The sequence below is a fragment of the Oncorhynchus mykiss genome, chromosome 5, assembly GCF_057628025.1.
Source record: "Oncorhynchus mykiss isolate SJ-2025 chromosome 5, ASM5762802v1, whole genome shotgun sequence".
NCBI lineage: Eukaryota > Metazoa > Chordata > Actinopteri > Salmoniformes > Salmonidae > Oncorhynchus > Oncorhynchus mykiss.
The window spans coordinates 10,658,611-10,686,028 of NC_143026.1; the positions used below are offsets into that span (position 1 = coordinate 10,658,611).

The 27,418-nt window shown below is 42.6% G+C and overlaps 1 protein-coding gene across 2 annotated transcripts; it reads left to right on the plus strand.

The window, feature by feature from the left end:
* The first annotated feature begins 455 nt into the window (after window positions 1-455).
* slc38a9 (solute carrier family 38 member 9) lies at window positions 456-25,456 on the plus strand. Of its 2 annotated transcripts, none has more exons than XM_036976752.2 (15): window positions 456-567; window positions 4,207-4,333; window positions 6,045-6,174; window positions 7,683-7,801; window positions 8,503-8,566; window positions 8,863-8,956; window positions 11,993-12,163; window positions 12,448-12,507; window positions 13,595-13,828; window positions 14,508-14,615; window positions 15,052-15,158; window positions 17,072-17,185; window positions 18,516-18,664; window positions 23,098-23,187; window positions 23,446-25,456. In XM_036976752.2, exons 2-15 carry the CDS (start codon window positions 4,239-4,241, stop codon window positions 23,609-23,611), a joined length of 1,701 nt encoding a protein of 566 aa, XP_036832647.1. In that variant the 5' UTR covers window positions 456-567; window positions 4,207-4,238; the 3' UTR covers window positions 23,612-25,456. The 2 variants fall into 2 exon arrangements, with proteins under 2 accessions (XP_036832647.1, XP_090089812.1); XM_090233686.1 differs by having other exon boundaries at window positions 492-567; window positions 8,503-8,607.
* Window positions 25,457-27,418: the final 1,962 nt, after the last annotated feature.

The following is a 27,418-nucleotide window of genomic DNA, read 5'->3' on the forward strand; positions in this document are numbered from 1 at the left end:
AAAAAAATAATTGTCCTTCTCGGTTCTTGACATGGACTGATATAGGTGCCGGTACTCATTTTGTGTGCCAGTACTGTTTACATTTAGGTGCAGGAGCTCCACAATACTTTTAAACTAATGTTTTATAAGAGGACCTGGAGCTCAGGCAGTGGACTGGACATGTGAGTTGCTGGTACTCAGCTCTGGTGAGCTCCTGCCCAAGTCGCACTGGTCCTCCCTCATCTTAAACGGCAGTGACCGCCACTGGTTGAGGTGTAGTGTTCTGTCCTCCAAGGCCGTCGACCGGGTGTAGGATTAGATAGGGTTAAACGACAGTTTAATAGTTGATTAAACGACAGTTTAATAGTTAATAGTTGGCAGGGTAATTTAACTTTTTTCAAATTTTGTATCATATTTTACCATATACAATGGATTGTACAGTAGGTGGCGGCATGCACCAAACATTTGTTTACGGACCGCTATAATAGTATAGAAGAAGAAGAAGAATGTTCATGACACGTTCGTGTTGTTTTCTTTTTCAAACTGTACGTTCGGACAAGTAGTCTTGGTGACGGGCAGCCTCCGGAGGTGAGTATCAGACATTTTTATAATGTGTAGTAGATACGTTTGCAAAGCTGGACTAAAACACAACCTCGAGGTAAGAAGGTTTATTTAGCTAAATAGTTTTAGAAGCTGTTTTGTGTTCAAATAGCCAGCCCCCCCGGCTCGCTACAGTAACGTTCCTGTAGCTAGCTAGCTAGCTAGGTAACATTCATATGTTTACACCCCCCCACTTTGTTTGTTATCCCTTAGCTAGGTATGTCATAGGTGGTCAACGAGATTCTTGGTTAGGTGCCTATTGAGTAAGTATGCGGTGTATGTAATATCAATTAATTGCTATTGATAACATAGCACGCTATAGTAGCTGTTTCTCATAATGAAACCTTGCCCACTAAATGAGCTCAATTGCTCTCCGATGGAAGATGAGTGTGATCTATCTAGTATCAGATTGTTGCAGAGCGCAAGAAACACCATTTGTTTTTTTTAACCGATAGTAGAACACCGTACTTAACAGACGGGAAATTAGGCAATATACTGTTTTTAACACGCAGGTGTTTTAGGGACTGTCGTAAAATTGCAAAACCGGTGATTGCTCGTAAGCAAAAATAAAACATGTTTTTGCATTCCCATCCAGGACTGTTAGCCATATATGAAGATTACACACTGCATAGGGCCACCAATTGCTAAATGGCCCAACATTTTATTAGTTACCTATAACTACTGTGCTATATTTGACCCATTTACAATACTTTTCAAAAGCTTCCTGTCTAGGTAAAATGGAGATGTAAAACCACATAATGTGAAGTCACTGACCCCCTTCATGCATGCAACATTCATTAGAATTCCAGTTCACCACTTCCCTGATTTTATAGGTATATTTCTTATGAAAGCTAGGCCTTTTATGTATAAATTATTTTTTATATATATTTTTACAAGTTTTTACCCCCTTTTCTCCCCAATTTCGTGGTATCCAATTGTTAGTAGCTCCTATCTTGTCTCATCGCTACAACTCCCGTACGGGCTTGGGAGAGACGAAGGTCGAAAGCCATGTGTCCACCGAAACCCAACCAAGCCGCACTGCTTCTTAACACAGTGAGCATGAGACAAGATAGTAACTACAAACAATTGAATACCACGAAATTGGGGAGAAAAGGGGCTAAAATCTATTTTTAGAAAAAAAAAGTGCATAGTATCCCCACATTGAAACCAATATAAAGTCACTTTTTGAAAACAACTGTGGGAGAAAAAAAAGCTTTACCTTGCTTTATTGAGCTGTACCTTGCTCTATTGAGCTGTACCTTGAAATCATCTGATTTCTAGAAATATCAACTAGGACTTAACTTTTTTTAACAGTAGTTTATTTAGTAAATATTTTCTTAACTCTATTTCTTGAACTGCATTGTTTTTTATTTTTTATTTATTTAACCTGTATCTAACTAGGCAAGTCAGTTAGATGGTCTACCAAAAGGCCTCCTGCGGGGACAGGGGCTGGGATTAAAAAATATAGACAAAACACACATCACGACAACACAACACTACATAAAGAGAGACCTAAGACAGCATGATGGCAACACAGCATGGTAGCAATACAACATGGCAGCAGCACAACACCGGGTACAAACATTATTGGGCACAGACAACAGCACAAAGGGCAAGAAGACAACAATGCATCATGTAAAACTGTCAGTAAGTGTCCATGATTGAGTCTTTGAATGAAGACTGTCCAGATTGAGTGTTTGTTTGCAGCTCATTCCAGTCGCTAGCTGCAGCGACCTGAAAAGACGAGCGACCCAAGGATGTGTGTGCTTTGGGGACCTTTAACAGAATGTGACTGGCAGAACGGGTGTTGTATGTGGAGGACGAGGGCTGAAATAGATATCTCAGATAGGCCTCGCTCCCCCCTAAGAGGGTTTTTATAAATAAGCATCAACCAGTGGGTCTTGCGATGGGTATACAGAGATGACCAGTTTACAGAGGAGTATAGAGTGCAGTGATGTGTCCTATAAGGAGCATTGGTGGTAAATCTGATGGCTGAATGGTAAAGAGCATCTAGCTGCTCGAGAGCACCTTTACCACCAATCTATAAATTGCGTCTCCGTAATCTAGCATGGGTAGGATGGTCATCTGAATCAGGGTTAGTTTGGCAGCTGGGGTGAAAGAGGAGCGATTACGATAGAGGAAACCAAGTCTAGATTTAACTTTAGCCTGCAGCTTTGATATGTGCTGAGAAAAGGACAGTGTACCGTCTAGCCATACTCCCAAGTACTTGTATGAGGTGACTACCTCAAGCTCTAAACCCTCAGAGGTATTAATCACTCCTAGTCATTGAGCGAATGATTATCCATTTAAAAGTCTCAGTAGAAATATGTATGTTTGTATGTGGGTCACCACTGCTAAATTAATATAGGGGGAACACTGTTGAGCTGCTTTGTAGGTCATGTTTTTTAAGTTCTTGTTGTTAGAACAGCCTTTAGGCAATAGGACAAATTAAATATTGTTTATCTGACACTGGTGATAAGATAAGATTGCTCTGTTTATAAGATACAGTGGCATTTTGGCTACCTTAAGTGTGTCACTGTCACTACCAAGCCTCAAGTACGTGTGTCTCCCTCGCTAGGAACGTAAGACAGAGCTGTGAACTAACACTTCCTGGAAGTGGCATATGTTCTGCAAGTTAGTCTACATAGTTGTACATACACGCTCTCAATATGTTTTATAACAACAGCTCTTTTCCCATGTTTAACTGGGGTACCTATGACCTTATCTTCCATGTAACCTGTAATGGTAAATTACATATTAGCCTTTACAAATTCTTCAAAAATAATAACAATGTTAAGAAATTGGTGCTATTGCAGATCACTCTGTAGATAATCAATTAACTTTGGTTGTTTTTTTTGTCCCACATCCTAATTTCATTAGTTAGTCATTATTGTTGTTGATTGATTTTTTTTTTGTTAGTTCTGGATGATGATACTAAAGAGATTTGAGTTAGACTAGTCTACTGTAATGCAATCTAAAATGTTATTTTTAATTGGCTAAAGGCTACAGCTGGCCTACTTGTTGTAAGTGGATTACATTTGTCCCAACACAATGACCAATCGGTGTGATTTTAATGTAGCCGATACAGATTTGCTACAGTACCATTGGACTCTAAGTACTCTTCTTACATGACATCATAAGGCTTTGTCCACTATTTTAGTTAACAATGGAGGTAATCAATGATAGGCCAATCTAATAATCATCACTAGTTGGAGTAGTCCATGGGCCAGTGCAAAAATGTGTCCACTTCGGGGTGGCAGAGGTTTCGCTGTATCAAATTGTTCGCCACAAGCCCCTGATCAAAATGGAAAGTGGCATGCATTGTTGTTGGATTGTCCTCGCTCGAGGTTAGGTGGCATGTGAGTTCTCACCTCTGACCCCTAATGAGTCATGCAGTAGTAGGCAGCTCAGTAATGGATATTCCTGAGGAGGGCAAATTAGGTGTAATTCTTTATCAATGAAAGTGTTTTGTAAAGCAACAAGAAACCAAGCTGTGTAACCACAAAGCTGTGTGTTGAGGCTTTAAAGGATGTATCTAGTTTTTACAGTTGGGATAAGTTGGTGGATGGAAGTATTAACATTTTAAAAAAATCTAAAATGTTGATTTTTTTGTTCTTCTCTACTCAGGTGAAGACTGTAAGGCACTGATTTAAAGCATCATGGAAGGGGACAATAAACCACTACTGGACCCAGTGTGTAGAGGAAGCTACACAGACAAAGGCTCCACAGATTCACTGGACCGAGGGGCAAGGAGGTAAGATATTTCATAATCTCATTTGTACTGGGAGTACCTCACAGTGGAAAATCTGACGGAATAAGCATACACAGCTTTTGTATGAACGTTGCTAAGATTATAATACTAGTATTTTATTGTCTGTTATTGAGCATTTGTTATCCGAAACTTACCTCACAAATGGTTTGACTCAATATTTTCAAGCTTCCATCTGTAAATTCAAGTGAGATCTCTAACCTGACAGGTTAATTCAAGTTAATCACTGACCGCTCATGTGCCACACAATCGGAACTAGCATTGCTTTCACATGGCACAGTGCCAAAAATGTTTTTCTAAAGCCATATAGATCCACTCTGGGAGTTATGACTGCATGTGAATCTACTGTGCACATTAGCCCCCCCCAGCATGCCAGTGAGTTGTTTACTAGCCAGGAGAAGCCCTTAACTTTTATTTAACTTGGTTAGTTCCTGGTGTAACAGTCTTGTCACAATTTATTAAATGTTTTTTTTTTTTTTTTAACCTTTTATTTAACTAGGCAAGTCAGTTAAGAACAAATTCTTATTTACAATGTCGGCCTAGGAACAGTGGGTTAACTGCCTGTTCTGTGGCAGAACGACAGATTTTTACCTTGTCAGCTCAGGGATTCGATCTTGCTACCTTTCGGTTACTAGTCCGACGCTCTAACCACTAGGCTACCTGAGCTGAACCGAACCAAGCCAAGCCAAACTGTGCCGAGCTGGTCTGGTTACCATCCACCATTAGTATCAGAGCCAGCACAGTTTGGTTTGACACAATAAAGTGAAAAGGGGAAGGCGGTCAACCCGTACTCTGCTTCCTCAGAAGAGTAATGATCTGTCAGTGTTTGAAGTCAACAGCGTGCCCTCACTTCACCCAGGGATTGTTTCAGGCCGCATCACAACCCAGGCACCCAGTGGATTAATCCACTTTGGTATTTCACAAATTCTAACAAGGTGATAGCTTGATTTATTAGAAAGATGCAGCATTGCTTTGCTGTAGACTTATCCCAGATCCCCGGAGACATTGTTTTTCACGCTGCAGCACCAACTACACCATGTGTGTGGGATATTCCGTCCAATGAAATGCTTACTAGCAGGTTCCTCCTCGACACTGCAACAGCACAAAGAAATGTAGGACTGGAGAGGTCAATGTTTCTTATTTTGTCAAGTCTTTTTATGAGCAATTTAACTATCAAACTTAACTGCTTTGGACAATGCTTTTCTGATGTCAGTAGAATCTGTTTTGTGGGATGACAAAGTACACAAGTGTTTTCATCACTGCTGTCTAATGTGTACCGGTCTCTTTTTCTCTCATTGTGTAATGACGGTCATACTGTGTGTGGAATAGGACGTTTCTGAGGCAAAATCCTGACCAATGCTTTAGGAAAGGTTGTGTAATTGGTTCTGGAAATCTTAGAAAATAATCTTCTTGCTCATTTAATCAGGGCTGTTCCATTATGGTATTGTACTGCGTGGACCTGGTTCCATCTAATACCTTTTCAGATGTTTCCTTCCTTGTTCCCTTCTTTGAGATAATCACTGATCTGTACTGTAAGTGTGTGTGGTTAGGCATGGTTTCACACCCTTGCTTTCACCAATTATTCATATGTTAGGTCAGTGGGTTTCTCAAGATACAGCATTTTTTTAAAGTTTTCAAACTGGATCCATGAAACCAAATAATCTGCCTAATCTGTCTCTGTTTGTGTTGTCTTCAGGCCTTTCCACGTGGAGCATCGGAATATAGTGGAGAATGACCCCTCTGAGAGGGTGTCAGCAGAGGCCTCTGTCCTCAGCAGCAGAGTGCACTACTACAGCCGACTCACTGCCTCCTCTGACAGACTGCTGGTAGGCCACACACACACACTGACAGACTTCTGGAACAACACACACACACACACACCACATGTGTGCACACACACACTCACCACATACACACCTGTTTTAAGACCAGTAGATGCATATTGTTAGTAGTATTCCTATTGATCAGACTTGTTGTATATGAAGTGGTTTAAATAGTATTCATGAACACCCAATCCATCAGCCCATACACGTGAAGCTGGGAGCTTGCACATAGGAACCTGTGTTCATGCCACTTGTATGTGGAGAATTGCGTGCCAATTGAGAGGACAATCATTGGGAGAGTAGATGAGCAATTGTCAATGGCTTCATTTTTCCTGCAATGATCTGTTGAGAATGGTTTTGGTATGGCATATTACACAGTCCCGCCACTCTGGCGAATAAAAGTCCTGTTTTGTCTCTTAACAACAGTTGGCCGTGTCAATAACCTTAAGGCGTCCCGCATGCTTCCCAGACGAAACAGTTTGGAAGAGTTTGAATGTGTCATGATGACTTTTTGTGACATTTTGGACTTCGGTAAAGTTTTTTTTGGGCTGTTCCGGCACACACATTTTTTTTCCCCCTCGAGGCAAGCCGAAGTCTACGCCCCGTTCGTCTGTGATTGATTGGTCAACAGTAGGGATTCTTCAATAAGTCTTTCATTCCAGAGACATGCATCATTCATTCATATTTTTTCATTGAGAAATACTGCACCAAACATCTTAGTTAAGATGTAAAATTGTGCAACTAAGTTCTTCCTTAGCAAAATGTAATGATAGATTTTTTGTTTGTTTGTTGTTATCTTAGATTCATTCAGACTATTTTGAGGAAGTGTATACTGGCTCCAGCATCTCAAAATGGACAAAGTTCTATTGCCGCTTTCTCCAAGTATTTCAAGTGAAAGTGTCTTATGTATGTAAACACACTTGATTGGTTCATCTAGGCGTCGGCCAAACTGAAGCATGCTGACGCCTTTACACCCTTCCAGTTCAAATTGACCGCTTTCAGACAAGCAGTTGATCATCCACTACCATAACCTGTGAGGTTTCACAGAGAATAGCACCGTTACCTAAAGAGAGTGTAGTCCGGCATCCCATTGTGATGTGGTTATGAGACCACCAGCCGCGGGGGACGCACAGCCCGACTGCACACCTCCCCACAATTCCCAACATACCCATCGCCGATACGCACCCTCTATTCATTTGAATGTGTTGAGAATTTGAAAAGTATGAAAGCCAATGGTCCAATATTCTAGAACACTGCTGTGCGTGCACGTTTGGTGCTCTGATAGACCCTTTAGGAAGTCTTTAATCAATAATGCTTGGTATGTAGCTTCACTCTGCTGTGGCTGCAAAGCACAGGTCACTGGACCGTCTGTGTGTACATTTAGACTCTGAAATCCTATTGATTTGGTTAGAGCTTAGCCCCTACTAAGTGAGGTGGTTGTTGATTCAGCTCTGGGTCATGTTCATTAGGCACCAAACAGAAGATAACTATTTTTTTCCCCCCCATGTCAGAGCCCTCCAGACCATGTGATCCCCTGTCAAGAGGAGCTCTACGTGTACAGTCCTCTGGGGATGGCCTTCAAAGTGACTGGAGGGGACGGAGGGGCCAAAAACCCCAGCATCATCACGATGTAAGCGCTCAACCATCACCACTGATATTTGCTCCATAGATTAGTTGCATGGTGCTAAATGCCTGTAAAAAAATATCACACTACTCATCTTACCTCTTTACATCAAGTTGACAGGTTTACATGTAGGTTTATTATCTTACCTCACTACATCAAGTTGACAGGTTTACATGTAGGTTTATTATCTTACCTCGCTACATCAAGTTGACAGGTTTACATGTAGGTTTATTATCTTACCTCGCTACATCAAGTTGACAGGTTTACATGTAGGTTTATTATCTTACCTCGCTACATCAAGTTGACAGGTTTACATGTAGGTTTATTATCTTACCTCTTTACATCAAGTTGACAGGTTTACATGTAGGTTTATTATCTTACCTCTTTACATCAAGTTGATTGGTTTACATGTAGGTTTATTATCTTACCTCGCTACATCAAGTTGACAGGTTTACATGTAGGTTTATTATCTTACCTCTTTACATCAAGTTGATTGGTTTACATGTAGGTTTATTATCTTACCTCGCTACATCAAGTTGACAGGTTTACATGTAGGTTTATTATCTTACCTCGCTACATCAAGTTGACAGGTTTACATGTAGGTTTAGTATCTTACCTCGCTACATCAAGTTGACAGGTTTACATGTACTGTAGCTGGTCTAATTGTATGAATCCTCCAAATAACCATGGGGATTTTCTCCTCTTAGTTTTGCCATATGGAACACGATGATGGGGACATCTATACTCAGTATACCATGGGGGATAAAGCAGGTAATTCATCTATACTCAGTATACCATGGGGGATAAAGCAGGTAATTCATCTATACTCAGTATACCATGGGGGGGGGGTGAAGCAGGTAATTGTGATTCATTTATCTATCCTAACTGAATAGTCATATTGCAATTCTACCAGACAACACTGTAAGTAATAGCCCACATTATCCCAGATCTGTTTGTGTTGTCTCGCCAACTACTACTACTGATTTTGTCATAGTTAACATGGTTATACAGATCTGGGACCAGGCTAAAGTGTAATGCGTAGCCAACTCCCACTCTTCTACTTGCAGGCAGGGTTCACGTTGGGCATCATCCTCCTGATCTCTATGGGTCTGCTGACCCTCTACTGCTGTCTCAGAGTGCTCAAATCACCCAAGTCAATACGTAAGACCATCAGCAGTGACTTAAGTGTTTCCCCTACCCTTGTAAATGTGGGACGGTGCCCCTCACGTGTCTTTCTTGCACCTCTGTCTAAAAGTGTTTTAGATCAGGGCTGTCAAACATCTGGCCCACGTGTGGTTTTAGTAAAACAAATAATGATATATATATATATATATATATATTTTTTTTTTTACTAATTATTAATCGACATTGAAATGACTAAAACCATATAGACGCTATAGAAATTATAATGGATCTACATGTATTGTCTTCACTCTGCTAACAGTCATGTAATCGAAACAAAGCTAGACAGTCAGGGAGCATCAAATTGAAGCGATGGATAAGAGGCCTTTTTTATTTGTGCAGATTTTACGGCAAGGAAATATAATACATTTTAAGACTTTGGTGAAGACTGAATGCTGCCCCAGGTCAAAGAGTTTGACACCCCTGGTTTAGAGTTCAAATTGTATTGCTTTCAATTGACAAGTCTGATGCCAGAAGGCCTGAAGGTATTTATTTCAGCAACAGTTGTGATCGTATTAAATCTGTCACAAGTTTACGTAAAAAAATTTAAAAAAACTTTGTATAGGTAAGTGCCAGACTTTTGAGAGGTTAGTTATGTGACATGGGATGATTGACAGCCTTGTTGTCCCCTCACATTGTGTAGAGTAGCTGTTGTCTGTAGAACATTGTAGAGTAGCAGTTGTCTGCAGTTGCCCAGTGTAGATGAGGCTGCTGTCACACCAGCATGCTACTGTTAGCACCTCGGGGCATGGTGCGCTGAGTAATGTCATAGCTAGGCAGTTTAACCCCGGTCACATGTGGGACAGTACTTTACTGTTTTACAAGCCTACAGTACATGTTCTATAACAGTGCATGAGGAAAGTATTCAGACCCCTTCCATTTTTCCACATTTTGTTACATTACAGCCTTAATCTAAAATTGATCATCTACACACAATACACAATACCCCATAATGACAAAACAAAACAGGTTTTTAGAAATTTGTGCCGATTTTATAAAAAAAATAAAACAGGAATACCTCATTTACATAAGTATTCAGACCCTTTGCTATGAGACTTGAAATTGAGCTGAAGTGCATCCTTGATGTTTCTACAACTTGATTGGAGTCCACTTGTGGTAAATTCAATTGATTAGACATGATTTGGAAAGGCGCACACCTGTCTATATAAGGTCCCACAGTTGACAGTGGATGTCAGAACAAAAACCAAGCCATGAAGTCAAAGGAATTGTTCGTAGAGCTCCGAGACAGGATTGTGTCAAAGGCACAGATCTGGGGAAAGGTACCCAAAAATGTCTGCAGCATTGAAGGTCCCCAAGAACACCGTGGCCTCCATCATTCTTAAATGGAAGAAGTTTGGAACTACCAAGACTCTTCCTACAGCTGTCTGCCCAGCCAAACTGAGCAATCAAGGGAGAAGGGCCTTGGTCAGGGAGGTGACCAGGAACCCGATGGTCACTCTGAAAGAGCTCTAGAGTTCCTCTGTAGAGATGGGAGAACCTTCCAGAAGGACAACCATCTGTTCAGCCCTCCACCAATCAGGCCTTCATGGTAGAGTGGCCAGATGGAAACCACTCCTCATTAAAAGGCACATGACAGCCTGCTTGGAGTTTGCCAAAAGGCACATAAAGGACTCTGACCATGAGAAACAAGATTCTCCGGTCTGCTGAAACCAAGATTGAACTCTTTGGCCTGACTGCTAAGCGTCACATCTGGAGGAAACCTGGCACCATCCCTACAGTGAACCATGGTGGTGGCAGCATCATGCTGTGGGGATGTTTTTCAGCGCCAGAGACTGTGAGACTAGTCAGGATCGAGGGAAAGATGAATGTGCAAAGTACAGAGATCCTTGATGAAAACCTGCTCCAGAGCACTCAGGACCTCAGACTGGGGCAAAGGTTCACCTTCCAACAGTACAATGACCTTAAGCACACAACCAAGACAGTGGTTTCGGGACAAGTCTCTGAATGTCCTTGAGTGGCCCAGCCAGAGCCTGGACTTGAACCCGATCGAATATCTCTGGAGAGACCTAAAATAGCTGAGAGTCTGAGAGGATCTGCAGACAAGAATGGGAGAAACTTCCCAAATACAGGCGTGCCAAGCTTTTAGCGTCATACGCAAGGAGACTCGTGGTTGAAATCGCTGCTAAAGGTGCTTCAACAAAGTACTGAGTAAAATATCTGAATACTTATGTAAATTTGATATTTCAGTTTTTTTATTTGTAATAAATTTGCTAACATTTCTAAAAACCTGTTTTTGCTTTGTCATTATGGGGTATCGTCTGATTGAGGGGATTTAAAAAAAATGTAATTCCATTTTTAGAATGAGGCTGTAACCGAATGGACTGCATGCCAGTGGTACACGACCCTGGGGTGCGTTCAGTTCGCTTCAACGTTTGCTATATTACGGGGCGGTTTTTGCTGAACGATACGTGTCCCCAAAACAGTGCACACCTTTCTTCAACAGCCTTTGAGGTACGTTTGGGTCCTGTGTGGTGGGTGTGGCCTGATCAATATGGGTGTGACCATTTTGAAAATCGGAAAACACGTGCAGCACACCATATGGTCACTTCCTTCTGGGTTACCATAATCACAATGTTTTTCAACTGGTCGTTCAGTACCGTTTCCATTGAATTTGACGTTGCACACTGTACTGAACGCGACCCTGCTGCTTTTGTCTCTATAGAACTGAATGCTAAAATCACATGGTACCAGGGGACTGTTCAGGAGGGGGTGACTTTACTGAACTTTCAGATAGAAATGTATTGTGTAGATCAGGTATAAATGTTTCATGTAAAACTGTGAGCCATGTCAGCTGTACACATTACATTTCTACCTGTTGTGATTGTTTCATGCCATTGAACACCCCTGGTTACCCAGACAGGTCAAGATGGTGACCCCCTAAAAAAAACAATGTGTGGGAAACCAGTAGACAGTGGCCCTCGGGGACCCTTACATTGTTCACCCCTGTTACTGACTTGAAACACACATCCTATTTGTCTGTCTCCGTTTTTGCAGCGTACATCGACACGTCAGACTGGGAGTTCCCTGACGTGTGTAAATATTACTTTGGGAAGTTTGGCCAGTGGTCCAGTCTGGTGTTTTCCATGGTGTCACTCATTGGTGCTATGGTGGTCTACTGGGTCCTAATGTCCAACTTCCTCTTCAACACGGGCAAATTTATCTACAGTAAGATCCTTTATAACTATAAACTCTATAAATTAATCTACAGTAAGTCATAACTATAAACTAAATACATTTGTGTACTGTAATTAATATTCTCAATTATACAAAATATAACCTATAGTACAAATACTGTGATTTACAACAGAGTTTAGAGAACTATACAAACTTGACGTTATTTATGTTTTCAGAAGTAGAAAGGAACCGTCATTTAGTGATACACCAAAGGATTTCTGAAAAGTTATCTTGCTCATCTTGAACTGCTACTAATCTGTTTCCACCTTCTACAGACTATGCGCATAATGTCAGCATGTCAGATACAGAGTTTGGAACCAACGGGTCAGAAAGAGGTGAGACTCGTTCTTCATGTGTCATTTATGTATCACTATCCAATCTCTGGTTCGCTCCTCTCTCTCCCCATAGCCTGCTCTGGTTCGCTCCTCTCTCTCCCATAGCCTGCTCTGGTTCGCTCCTCTCTCTCCCCATAGCCTGCTCTGGTTCGCTCCTCTCTCTCCCCATAGCCTGCTCTGGTTCGCTCCTCTCTCTCCCCATAGCCTGCTCTGGTTCGCTCCTCTCTCTCCCCATAGCCTGCTCTGGTTCGCTCCTCTCTCTCCCATAGCCTGCTCTGGTTCGCTCCTCTCTCTCCCCATAGCCTGCTCTGGTTCGCTCCTCTCTCTCCCCATAGCCTGCTCTGGTTCGCTCCTCTCTCTCCCCATAGCCTGCTCTGGTTCGCTCCTCTCTCTCCCCATAGCCTGCTCTGGTTCGCTCCTCTCTCTCCCCATAGCCTGCTCTGGTTCGCTCCTCTCTCTCCCCATAGCCTGCTCTGGTTCGCTCCTCTCTCTCCCATAGCCTGCTCTGGTTCGCTCCTCTCTCTCCCCATAGCCTGCTCTGGTTCGCTCCTCTCTCTCCCCATAGCCTGCTCTGGTTCGCTCCTCTCTCTCCCCATAGCCTGCTCTGGTTCGCTCCTCTCTCTCCCCATAGCCTGCTCTGGTTCGCTCCTCTCTCTCCCCATAGCCTGCTCTGGTTCGCTCCTCTCTCTCCCCATAGCCTGCTCTGGTTCGCTCCTCTCTCTCCCCATAGCCTGCTCTGGTTCGCTCCTCTCTCTCCCCATAGCCTGCTCTGGTTCGCTCCTCTCTCTCCCCATAGACAGTCATGTAAATGACTGCCGCACACTGTGTATACTTGCCAAACAAATAACTTTTTACTTTCGTTTTTGAATCTTCTACGCATCTGTCTAGGTGTTCCATCACGATACGTTCAGATGTGCAAAAGGGCTTTTTCTATAGTCACCATCCTCTAGCCTGGTCCCAGATCTGATTGTGCTTTTGCCAACCATTGGCAAACTAAACTCTGTCCTAAAGTACCGCACCCTTGTCCTGTCCTAACTGCCTTCCCCAGTGGTCTGCCTGTTCCCTAACACCCATCTGCCTCCCCCAGTGATCTGCCCGTTCCCCGACACGGGGGACCACAGAGGGAACTGCAGCAGCGGCATCAGCGGCCTCTACCTGAACACCAACAACAACTACTACTACGGCAACGACACGTCAGACACAGCCGTGTTCGACCGCTGGTGGAGCAAGACCAACACCATCCCATTCTACCTCATCATCCTGCTGCTACCACTGCTCAACTTCCGCTCTGCTTCCTTCTTCGCCCGCTTCACCTTCCTGGGTAAGGACTGCAGGAACAGCCTATGCCAGAGTTTCTCAATCCTGGTCCCGGGGACCCAAAGGGATGCACATTTTAGTTTCCTCCCCCTAGCACTACACACCTGACTCAAATAATGAACTCATCAAACCTTTTGAGTAGAGGAATCAGGTGTGTCACGGCAAAAACAAAGATGTCCCCGGGACCAGAATTAAGAGCTGGTCTATGCTAACTGAAGCTAAGTCCCAGTTCTTTTGCACTTTCCCTGTCATGGTTTAAAAGCATTGGTTAGGTGTAAGCATTAGTTAGAGTGATTTTCCACCAAGGGAGTGTTCAACTGTACACTTTGGGAGAAAAGTATAAAATCTATGCATTTTATAAATTCATTATTTATGTTTGTGAGGAGCTATTATGGATTTTTCCAAGTTTTTTTTTTTTTGTCTCTCTATCGTTAATGAAAGCTCAGTTCAATGATATAACCTTTTTTGCTATGGCTAGTGAAAGTAGTAGTCGTTTTTGCTCATGGTTGTCAATGAGGCATGCAAACAATGGCTTGACTCTGAAAAAGCAGTCAGCTTTTTATTAAAGTGAAGTGAACGGCTTGACGCGAGTCATTGTTTGGTGTCTCTGTTTTCTGGCTGCCTTGTATGACTTCTATTGCCTCATTGATCTCTGTCGACCCCCCCCCCCCAACCCCCCCCAGGCACCATATCTGTGGTCTACCTCCTCATCCTGGTCACACTGAAGGCTATTCGTCTGGGCTTTCATCTGGAGTTCCACTGGTTAGAATCCACTCAGTTCTACGTCCCAGGTAAATTATTATGATGACTAGGATTTCATTGTTTATGAAAAAAAGGTGGCAAAGGTGATGGATGATGATGATGATGATGTAATTGTATACAAATAGGTGCCGATAATGATGAGTCACGATGATGTTAATGTTTACGATGAGGCGGCCCAGCAATTTTTTTTATTTTTTCCCACAACTTTGACCCCAAAATACCTTGGATATTGTCTGCCCATTAAACAACAATGCTATCTTAATCAGTGTTTGCAGACAGTTGGGGTGCCTTTTCCTGTTCAATTTGAATGTCTGGGTAGATTGATACCTTAGTTTGCGGCCATGCCTTTACAAATCAATAGGATAACATGTCAAGTTTTTAACTATGACAGACCCCTCCTTATTGGCTCTAAGTTAATTTATGCAACTAACTTAGTAACGTGTGTGTGTGTGTCCACCCCCCCAGAATTCAGGCTGCTGTTCCCTCAGCTGACTGGTGTTCTCACTTTGGCCTTCTTCATCCACAACTGCATCATCACCTTGATGAAGAGCAACAAGCACCAGGAGAACAACGTGAGTTAGTTGGCCACGCTAGCGGTTATGTCTCCATTACACCAGGAGAACAACGTGAGTTAGTTGGCCACGCTAGCGGTTATGTCTCCATTACACCAGGAGAACAACGTGAGTTAGTTGGACTGGTGCCCACATACCTTACTTACCTCCTGAACCCCAACACTACCACCTGTTCACTGTGCCCCTCTGACACTGGCCTCCTGAACCCCAACACTACCACCTGTTCACTGTGCTCCTCTGACACTGGCCTCTTCACCCTCCCTCGCACCAGGCTCCGCTCTATGGGAGACCAGGCTTTCAGCAGTGCAGCTCCCCAGCTCTGGACCTCCCTCCCTCTCCATGTCAGAACCTCACGCTCCATACACATATTCTAGTCCACACTAAAAACACACCTCTTCACACAGGCTTACCCAGATTCTCTGTTGACTTAGATTTGATCCTCCATCTAGTTCACTTTCCTGGATAGTCTGTCATTATGTTTAGTGTTCTTTTATATACTTATTTTTAATGGGATTTTCTAGCTTTTTATCCTGCTGATTTTCTTGTATGTAAAGTGACTTTTAGTGTCGCGAAAAGTTCTTAAAATAACTCTATTACACCAGGCACTATCTCTAGCCATCAAACTACCAGAGACCATTTGAAAAATATATTTTATGTTTGCTCACAATGTAAAGAGTGGGGATTCTTATTTATTATATATATATTACGCACTAAAGAGCTTTGTGATTAATGTCTGTAAATGAAAACCGCCTACAAATGCAATTTATTTCCAATGGGTGAACAAGACATGACTGTTAGCGACCATGAGCTAGTCCAATCAACTCATCGAAGTCCAAAGTTTAGCCAAATTAGCAGTGACGTGACCGCACGGTAACCAATTGGAGGACGGATAGGTCTCGCCAGATAGGCTAACAGCCAATGTGACATTGTGCATGCTGTTTGGAAGATGCACCCACACAGAGAGAGCTTTGCGATGCCTTACTGCTCTGTAGCGTTCGGTCTAACTGGGCCGTTAACCACTTATTTTCTCCAATTACATCAGTTTGAGACTGCTGATGTTATGTATGACTAACCATTAACATTTGACCACACACATTCTTACCTTTTTTAAAATTTGTACTTTTTTGCTGAACGGGCTATTTTTTTTAACATTAGTCACACCGTGTCAGTGCTTTTTGTTCTGAGAACCACTGTTGAGACAGAAAAGAAGTGGCTTGTCAGCGTTACGGACTAGACTAATCGTACGTCCCAAATGGGACCCTATTCCCTACTGCACTTTTGACCAGAACCCGGTTCACTTCCCATTGTTCTATTGTTAAGTCTGGCTGCGGTCTCTGTTTCCTGTTCCTACTTTTTTTTTTCTTCTCTCTCTTACCCACAACCCCCAGTATATTCAGTCTCTAGTCTCACTACCGTTACTGTTGGAAGCAAACTTTGGACGCCTCACATGCTTGTCCTGCAGATTTTGAGCAATTCCTTTACCTGATAAAATAGACTACAATTGTCTCTTTTGCCAAGCTTTGAACTCTGGTGAGCATGACTAAATATTAGCATAACCTGGTCACCAACAGTGCTGTGAAGAACAGTCTATTTGACCATGGTTTTGTTGCCCTTGAGCAAGGCACTTAACTTTTAACCTACTTTCCTCCTACGGCTGACCCTGTGCTGCACCCAGCCTGTTGTGTGAACACTGTCAGCAGCAACAACAAAAAGTTTCCCTTAAGTAATAAAGATGTAATTCAAATGTATTTATAAAGCCCTTCTTACATCAGCTGATGTCACAAAGTGCTGTACAGAAACCCAGCCTAAACCCCCCCCAAACAGCAAGCAACTCAGGTGTAGAAACACATGTTCCATCTGTGGTGTCTATTGTGTTCTATCATGAAATAAACAGTGTTGTGTTGTGATTTCAGGTGCGGGACTTGTCTGTGGCCTACCTACTGGTGGGACTGACGTACCTATATGTGGGAGTGTTGATCTTTTCTACGTTCCCCTCCCCTCCTCTGTCAAAAGACTGCATTGAACCAGTAAGGCTTTTCACTTCACTTTTGAAGAGAGAGGGTTTTATCATAAATGACAGGAACTGAACAATACAAGTACAAGTCCTGAGACATGGAGGAGAGCAGAGTGGATATTATTCCCCTCTTCTTTGACTTCACCTCTAGCAGTTATGTCTTAATTCTCATGTCTACGCTATATATACAAAAGTATGTGGACACCCCTTCAAATTAGTGGATTCGGCTATTTCAGCCACACCCGTTGCTGACGGGTATATACAATCAAAGTTGCTGACGGGTATATACAATCACGCACATAGCCATGCAATCTCCATAGACAAACATTGACAGTAGAATGGCTCGTACTGAAGAGCTCAGTGACTTTCAACGTGGCACAGACTTTCAACATGGGCACTGTCAATTTCTGCGCTGCTGGAGTGGCCCCGGTCAAATATAAGTGCTGTAAGTGTCTCAATGCCAAGCGTCAGCTGGACTGGTGTAAAGCTCGCTTCCATTGGACTCTGGAGCAGTGGAAACGCTTTCTCTGGAGTGATGTATCATGCTTCCTCATCTGACAGTCTGATGGACAAATCTGGGTTTGGCAGATGCCAGGAGAATGCTACCTGACCGAATACACTGTGCCAACTGTAAAGTATAATGATCTGGGGTTGTTTTTTATGGTTCGGGCTACGTCCCTTAGTTCCAGTGAAGGGATATCTTAACGCTACACCATACGACATTCTATATGATTCTGTGCTTCTAACTTTGTGGCAACAATTTGGGGCCATTCACTGTTAAAGCATGACAATGCCCCCATGCACAAAGCGAGGTCCATAGAGAAATGGTTTGTTGAGATCTGTGTGTAAGAACTTCACTGGCCTGCAGAGAGCCCTGATCTCAACCTCATCAAACCCCATTGGGATGAATTTGAACGCCGACTGTGAACCAGGCCTAATTGCCCAACATCAGTGCCTGACCTCACTAATGCTCTTTTGGTTGAATGGAAGCAAGTCCCCGCAGCAATGTTCCAACATCGAGTGAAAGCTGTTATGGCATCAAAAGGGGGACCAACTCCATATTAGTGCCCCTGATTTTGGAATGATATGTTTGACGAGCAGGTGTCCACACACACTAAATGACTACAAGTATCTGAGTTGGCTCCAGGGTGGTTTCCCGTAGGTACAGATCTAGGATCAGCTTCCCCTCCCTCAATCCTAACCATAACCATCTAGTGGGGAAAATGCAAAGCTGGCCCAAGATCAGCATCTAGGGGCAACTTCACCCTACTCCTTTTTAAGTTTGGGGTTATGAAATGACAGTTGCCACCCTTCTGACATTCTGTCTTGTCTGTTTACTACAGAACTTCCTGGATAACTTCCCCAGCAGTGACGTGCTGGTGTTTGTGGCACGGACCTGTCTGCTTTTCCAGATGACCACTGTCTACCCCCTGCTGGGCTACCTGGTGCGTGTCCAGATGATGAGCCAGGTCTTCGGCAAACACTACCCCAGGTAACAACTGCCCCCACTGGCCCTAGCCTTGTCCCACAGTGGACGAGAAACCCTAGATGACTCAACCCTGGAACCGGAGTTTAGAAACTCTAGAGAATTAAAAAAACTGTACACCATTCTCAAGGAACACGTATTGTTTTAACACCAGAACTGCTGGGCTTCTCAGCCTCCAAGCACCTGTTAAAGATCCGGCTGTCGGGTGCAGTGTCCTTCAGCCTACGAATCAGATGAACATACTGTTTTGTTATTAGAGGTGTGACAACCTGGCTATACTCGTGATCGTATCCGTAAACTGACAGTTGATGCTCGTATCCGTAAACTGACAGTTGATGCTCGTATCTGTAAACTGACAGTTGATGCTCGTATCTGTAAACTGACAGTTGATGCTCGTATCCGTAAACTGACAGTTGATGCTCGTATCCGTAAACTGACAGTTGATGCTCGTATCCGTAAACTGACAGTTGATGCTCGTATCTGTAAACTGACAGTTGATGCTCGTATCTGTAAACTGACAGTTGATGCTCGTATCCGTAAACTGACAGTTGATGCTCGTATCCGTAAACTGACAGTTGATGCTCGTATCCGTAAACTGACAGTTGATGCTCGTATCCGTAAACTGACAGTTGATGCTCGTATCCGTAAACTGACAGTTGATGCTCGTATCCGTAAACTGACAGTTGATGCTCGTATCCGTAAACTGACAGTTGATGCTCGTATCTGTAAACTGACAGTTGATGCTCGTATCTGTAAACTGACAGTTGATGCTCGTATCCGTAAACTGACAGTTGATGCTCGTATCCGTAAACTGACAGTTGATGCTCGTATCCGTAAACTGACAGTTGATGCTCGTATCCGTAAACTGACAGTTGATGCTCGTATCTGTAAACTGACAGTTGATGCTCGTATCTGTAAACTGACAGTTGATGCTCGTATCCGTAAACTGACAGTTGATGCTCGTATCCGTAAACTGACAGTTGATGCTCGTATCCGTAAACTGACAGTTGATGCTCGTATCCGTAAACTGACAGTTGATGCTCGTATCCGTAAACTGACAGTTGATGCTCGTATCCGTAAACTGACAGTTGATGCTCGTATCCGTAAACTGACAGTTGATGCTCGTATCTGTAAACTGACAGTTGATGCTCGTATCCGTAAACTGACAGTTGATAATCGTATCCGTAAACTGACAGTTGATGCTCGTATCTGTAAACTGACAGTTGATGCTCGTATCCGTAAACTGACAGTTGATGATCGTATCCGTAAACTGACAGTTGATGATCGTATCCGTAAACTGACAGTTGATGCTCGTATCCGTAAACTGACAGTTGATGCTCGTATCCGTAAACTGACAGTTGATGCTCGTATCCGTAAACTGACAGTTGATGCTCGTATCCGTAAACTGACAGTTGATGCTCGTATCCGTAAACTGACAGTTGATGCTCGTATCCGTAAACTGACAGTTGATGCTCGTATCCGTAAACTGACAGTTGATGCTCGTATCCGTAAACTGACAGTTGATGCTCGTGAACGGAAAAAAACTGAAGGGTTTTATTATGCTGACGTAGATGTTGGCAAAATACCAATGTCCCTGCAGGTTTATAGAACAAAACAGCTGCAGATTAGTAGCAGCGCGCAGAGAGGTGTGTCTGTTTACTGTCCTCAGCAGGCAGACATGTTTGTGGTCACTCAGTCAGAATGCTCATCAGCAGTTCTTCTTCTTTCCCTACTCTCACTTTGCTTGCTAGATATTATTCACATTGATGGCTTGCGAGCAAACATCCTCACCTATGGATGTATCATAGTAGCAGGCTAACAGGAGGCAGCGGCAATCTAAATGATCAGATCCAAACATGCCATGACAAGTGATCGGGGGAAATATGAAGTGAGAGACTGCTTCACGTTATCCAATCAGAACATTAGGATCGGCAGACCGGCTACCTAGCCAGTTGAGTTATTTAGAACACAGTACATCTCCCCTGTGGTGTGTGAGGGGGACGATGACGACACGCTGTTGGCAGCAGTAGCTGCTTTCTTGGTATTCAATCACCTTCACCCGCCTCATATTCATCATTCAGTTCATTAAAATGTAATTGTAAAGTCATGTGCACAATTACCAGTTTCTATCAGCCATTCATCTACTGACAGCATTCATTCAGTGAGGAGAGGGAGACATTCGCGTCTGGGTACCAGCACCCAGCTGCCCGTTTTGTCTTGGCACCTTAATAGGGATGTAATGGTTCATCAATATGCCTGATTTTAAATATATGACTGCATCGGTCAGAAAATCTATTCAAACGTTATGAATCGCCGATTCACTCAAATGTTTTTTGCTGATATTACCTTAAGAAAATACCTTTTTATCTTCTGTGACGTCTTCTCCTTCAGTGATGAACTAAGCATGTAACTGTGTTCAGTCATTGATCTACAAGTCATTTTGTGTGCTGAACAACCCCAGGTAATATCAGTAGCCTAGTCAAACTGCTGCACTGTGCCCAGCTTCGTGCTGACCAGACTGAGGTAATATCAGTAGCCTAGTCAAACTGCTGCACTGTGCCCAGCTTCATGCTGACCAGACTGAGGTAATATCAGTAGCCTAGTCAAACTGTTTCACTGTGCCCAGCTTTGTGCTGACCAGACTGAGGTAATATCAGTAGCCTAGTCAAACTGCTGCACTGTGCCCAGCTTCATGCTGACCAGACTGAGGTAATATCAGTAGCCTAGTCAAACTGCTGCACTGTGCCCAGCTTCGTGCTGACCAGACTGAGGTAATATCAGTAGCCTAGTCAAACTGTTTCACTGTGCCCAGCTTCGTGCTGACCAGACTGAGGTAATATCAGTAGCCTAGTCAAACTGCTGCACTGTGCCCAGCTTCGTGCTGACCAGACTGAGGTAATATCAGTAGCCTAGTCAAACTGCTGCACTGTGCACAGCTTCATGCTGACCAGACTGAGGTAATATCAGTAGCCTAGTCAAACTGCTGCACTGTGCCCAGCTTCGTGCTGACCAGACTGAGGTAATATCAGTAGCCTAGTCAAACTGCTGCACTGTGCACAGCTTCATGCTGACCAGACTGAGGTAATATCAGTAGCCTAGTCAAACTGCTGCACTGTGCCCAGCTTCATGCTGACCAGACTGAGGTAATATCAGTAGCCTAGTCAAACTGTTTCACTGTGCCCAGCTTCGTGCTGACCAGACTGAGGTAATATCAGTAGCCTAGTCAAACTGCTGCACTGTGCCCAGCTTCGTGCTGACCAGACTGAGGTAATATCAGTAGCCTAGTCAAACTGTTTCACTGTGCCCAGCTTCGTGCTGACCAGACTGAGGTAATATCAGTAGCCTAGTCAAACTGCTGCACTGTGCACAGCTTCATGCTGACCAGACTGAGGTAATATCAGTGGCCTAGTCAAACTGCTGCACTGTGCCCAGCTTCGTGCTGACCAGACTGAGGTAATATCAGTAGCCTAGTCAAACTGCTGCACTGTGCACAGCTTCGTGCTGACTAGCCCGAGGTAATATCAGTGGCGGCCTGTTCTGATCTTGAACTTCTGCACAGCACCTTCAGTTTTCAAATGCTAAAATGGCTTGTTGGATATTAGGCTTTATTAGTTGAGTGACAACCTATGTAATTTGCTATAGGTTATTTTCTATGTGCTGTTGAAAATGGTGTTTTACCATAATAAAATTAAGTTACCGGAGACCACTCATCTGGCTATTCCTGCTGAACTGGCTTACAGTAGATTTAATTTAGATTCTTCAGGTTCACCATCAGTAATAGTTTTGCTTTAAACAATCAGTATTTTATGGTAATTTTTAGATATACAGGGTCAAGTTTAAAAACATATTTTTAAATTTTTTAAATTTTATGTCATAACGAAGACTGCAATCATTTTGCGAAGCGTACTGACTGCATGGCCAAAGCAGAAGGAGGAAAAATAAGGTCACTGAACTTCCAAATGGTGAAAAACATTCGATTTTGAGAACACCTTCCTAATATTGAGTTGCACCCTCCCTTGCCCTCAGAACAGCCTTAATTCATCGGGGCATGGACTCTACAAGGTGTTGAAAGCGTTCAACAGGGATGCTGGCCCATGTTGACTCCAATGCTTCCCACAGTTGGGTCAAGTTGGCTGGATGTCCTTTGGGTGGTGGACCATTCTTGATACACACGGAAAACTGCTGAGTGTGAAAAAAGTTGGGGAAGGAGGACATTGCTTTCAAAATCGCAGATTTGTTTTAATTACAACATCTAACGGCATGGGTTATTGGCCTATGGCAGATCTATTGTGAAAAGGTGATGTTTCTTAGTTGCAGCCTTTACCCCAGCTAATGTACCCCTCATTGGAAGGGGGGCCAGTCTTGTGTGTTGAAGCTTTTGATGGTTAAAACAAGCTTTCTACAAAATGTTTACAATTCTTCATCTCTTTATCCCCTAGTTTCTTCCACGTTTTCACTCTGAACATTTTCATCGTTGGCACTGGTGTCTGCATGGCGAAGTATTACCCCAACATTGGCTCCATTATAAGGTAAGATGGCTGCTGAGACAGTTAACTGAGAAATTATGAAGATGTTTGTAGATAAAGAGAACCAAAAACAAGGTATTCCTTGCAAATGGAAAATAAAAATGTATTGAAATTATCCTTCAAATTCCCCCATTGACATTAATGCACGATTGACACTATAACATTTTATTTTCACACACGTTTAGCCCATAGTCTCACAGTAAAATAACACCCCCTCTTTTGCTCAGTCCATATAGATCTGTTCTCTGTTTCTCCTCCCAGGTACTCGGGGGCGACGTGTGGCCTGGCCCTGGTCTTTGTCTTCCCCTCTCTAGTCCACATGATCTCCCAGAAGCGTAGAGGGGAGCTCAGCTGGCCCTCGGCCATCTTCCACAGCCTCCTCATTGTCCTGGGCGTGGCCAATGTGGCAGGACAGTTCTTCATGTAGTTATGCCACTACTTGGTTGGTCTGTCCCTCAATGAAGCTGGGTCGTGTTCATTAGTCACCAATCGGAAGAAAATGAACAGAAACAGGGAGGTGGGACGACTTGGACTTGTCCATTGTGAAATGCTAATTTTAGTTTTCCGATGAGCGCCCTGATGATTACGACCCGGCACAAGCCTTTTGTATACATTGTGTACGGTTCAGAGAGATGCAGGAGACGGCATCCAACTCTCATGGTCTGGTTTGCACAGGGAGCAGTCTCTGGGGAATTCAAGCTAATGTCTTTGTCTTTCTACTTTAACTGATTGCTTCTATTCTCACTAACTCTTTGGATATTTCCATTAGTTTTGCTCCCTCCACAAACATGTTAATGCTAATCATTCTGACTTTGTATTAAGGGCATTGACTTTCACCTCAGAACTATCCTCCTTCAACATGATGGTGCAGAAATGTTTTAGGTTATATTATGTTGATTTAATTATTATAATTTTTTTGGTAGTTCAGTAGGACTGAGCTAGCCTTGCACAGCCTTGTTCACATGTACTGTTCTGATAACTGATATTTCCTCCTTTTTTAGGTTGATTTATTTTGGGGTTTCCATTGTAGTTTGAACAATTTAAGCACGGTTCTTCTCATCAGTGTAAAATACACTCATATATTTAATTTTTTGGTTTAAATGCAATTCATATGTAGAACATAGAAAGCAACCCAATTTAATAAGTTGATTATAAATAATGTGTGCGTAGCTTGCGTCAAAGTAGACCAGTGCAATGGCAATAAGTCTGTGGGAGAGTTGTCAATAGTTAATCATGTGGTCAGACTTTCTGTAGCATAATTCCCCAGAGAGTGAAGCATTTGACTGACAAATGTTACTGAATGATTCCCTTAAACACTTTCCCCTCCCTCCTATTCTCCCCCTTCTGTTTGAACACTATACGTTCTTTATAGTTCATATTATTCTGGGGAAATGCACAAATCATGTCCTGTATTCAGTCTTATCTTTTTGAGGGGGAATCTGGATGGAATTTGTGGTGACTATTAGGCCTTTTGAATCGTCTTGGCCCATGTGGATATTTGGGTGGAATTGGAGGGAGTTCATTTGTTCCCTGGCTCTTAAAGGGAAATGCCACTCAAACTATTTTCATGTTTGTTTCATTAGTCCACTGTTGATACGGTCCAATAATGTTTTGCATGTCAAGCAATCAAGTTTAAAATACAACTTTCAAAATAATTTGTATGTCTTTTCATAGCATTATACTTTGACACTTTGTGTATTTTTGGAAGTTCTATATCTTAAACTTGATTGCTGACGTAAAACATTTTGGGGCCATGTCAACAGTGAACTAATGAAACAAATGCGAACGAAAATAGTTTGAGTGGTATTTTTCCTTAAATGTATTACATTGTTATTGTAAGGTAAAGTTGCCTCGAGATGCTGATTTTGTAATTTCCCCACTAGGATTTGGAAAGCTAATCCTAGTGTAAACCTCGTAATGTTCATCTGCCATAGTCATTTTGGAGCACCAACCGTATACTTGAACAAATGGAAGCTAACTCTTTTGTTGTTGGTTATCGCCACATACGGTTCTTCACTCTTAATTCTTCAGAGAAACTGCACCTTAATGTTATCGGATGGATAAAGGGATTGTGTACGTTCACTAAAATGTTGGTTGTCATACAAAACCTGGCCTCATTCTTTGGTAAGTAAGATGATAGCCGTTAGGGTGTTTTTAATGGCAGTTCACAGGGTGTTCTAAGTGTGTGTGGTTGTCTGAAAATACAGAATTAAGAGAGCAATGATGAGTAATTCAAATACAGTAATAAACAATATTACAAGGAAGTAACAAACTGCTATTTGAATCATTTATAACCAATGATGGTTAAATGCACCATTGATTTCCAAAGGAAAACGGCAACTAAAAAGGTCCACAAGGGAGCAGACTTCTAGAAACAGGCCAAATAGCCCTTCAGCATGAGGAATGACAACGAAGCCAGTCTTAGCATACAAGCTAGCAATTATGTCTCCATATTAACATAGAAGTTAGTGCTAAATAACTAGTGGAGAAATGTACATAAGCACATGGACAGAGTATTCACCGTAAAGCACATGAAAATAATACCTCACTGTAAATTACTTTGCGTGTCCGTAGTTATAACAAGGTAACTGTATACTTGTGCTCTATAGAGCTCACCAGCTTGTCCTAAAGTGAGTTACCTCTGGTTCGTTTGGTCATTCCTTTCGGAATATAATCGGGATTTGGGATAACCTCAGACCTTATTTTTCTGTTTAACATCGGTTTAGGAGATTTTATATGTATTGTTCTATGAGAAGTCAGTTAACATGACCTTTTATGAATTATGAAGCCTCAGTGCTTTTTTTAATTACATAAATGCTTAAAAATTCAATGTTACATTAGCTGATGAAGATTTTCATAGAAAAAAGTGTGACCTCCTCAGCCTGTGTTAACTACAGAGTTTTATCCAAAAACCCTACAGAAATGAAATTCCCCATAGGCTTTGACCAACGAGCCATGGTGGCATTAGTGCCTACAAAAATACGCCATTACTATTGCTCTCTATACATAGTGCATTTGGAAAGTATTCAAACCCCTTGACTTTTTACACATTGTTACATTACAGCCTTATTCTAAAATGATTAAACTGTTTTTCAATTTACACAATACCCTTGAATGGCAAAGTGGAAATATGTTTAGAAATTTTAGCAACTGTAATGTAAATGTGTTTATTTTTAAAAGTATTCAGACCCTTTGCTATGAGACTCAATTGAGCTCTGGTGCATCCTGTTTCCATTGATCATCCTTGAGACGTTTCTACAATTTGAGCTGTTGTAAATTCAATTGATTGGACACGATTTGGAAAGGCACACACACACCTGTCTATATAAGGTCCAGTAGTTGACAGTGTATGTCAGAGCAAAAACCAAGCCATGAGGTCGAAGAAATTAGGAGAACCTTCCAGAAGGACAACCATCTCTGCAGCCTTCCACCACTCAGGCCTTTATGGTAGAGTGGCCAGATGGAAGCCACTCCTCAGAAAAAGGCACATGACAGCCAGCTTGGATTTTGCCAAAAGCCACCTAAAGGATTAAGGCCATGAGAAACCAGATTCTCTTTTCTGATGAAACCAAGAATGAACTCTGGCCTGAATGCCAAGCATCGTGTCTGGAAGAAACCCTAGGTTGAAGCGTGGTGGCAGCATAATGCTGTGGGGTTGCTTTTCAGTGGCAGGGACTGGGAGACTAGTCAGGATCGAGGGGAAAGATGAACGTGCAGAGATCCTTGATGGAAACCTGCTCCAGAGCGCTCAGGACCTCAGACTGGGGTGAAGGTTCACCTTCCAAAAGGACAACGACTTTATTTTACCTTTATTTAACCAGGTAGGCCAGTTGAGAACAAGTTATCATTTACAACTGCGACCTGGCCAAGATAAAGCAAAGCAGTGCGGCAAAAACATACGTACAGTCAACACAGAAGAAAAAAAGAAAATAAATCTATATACAGTTTGTGCAAATGTAGAAGAGTAGGGAGGTAAGGCAATAAATAGGCAAAATAATTACAATTTAGCATTAACACTGGAGTGATAGATGTGCAAGTAGAGATACTGGGGTGCAAAAGAGCAAGATGGTAAGTAATAGTGTGGGGATGAGGTAGTTGGGTGTGCTATTTACAGATTGGCTGTGTACAGGTACAGTGATTGGTAAGCTGCTCTGACAGCTGATGCTTATTAAAGTTAGAGAGGGAGATAAGACTCTAGCTTCAGTGATTTTTGCAGTTCGTTCCAGTCATTGGC

Coding starts and splice junctions, on each gene's coding strand:
- slc38a9 (XM_036976752.2), top strand. CDS start 4,239: ATGGAAGGGGACAATAAACCACTACTGGACCCAGTGTGTAGAGGAAGC. Junction 8,957..11,992: donor CAAATCACCCAAGTCAATAC/GTAAGACCATCA, acceptor CCGTTTTTGCAG/CGTACATCGACACGTCAGAC. Junction 12,508..13,594: donor AACCAACGGGTCAGAAAGAG/GTGAGACTCGTT, acceptor TGCCTCCCCCAG/TGATCTGCCCGTTCCCCGAC.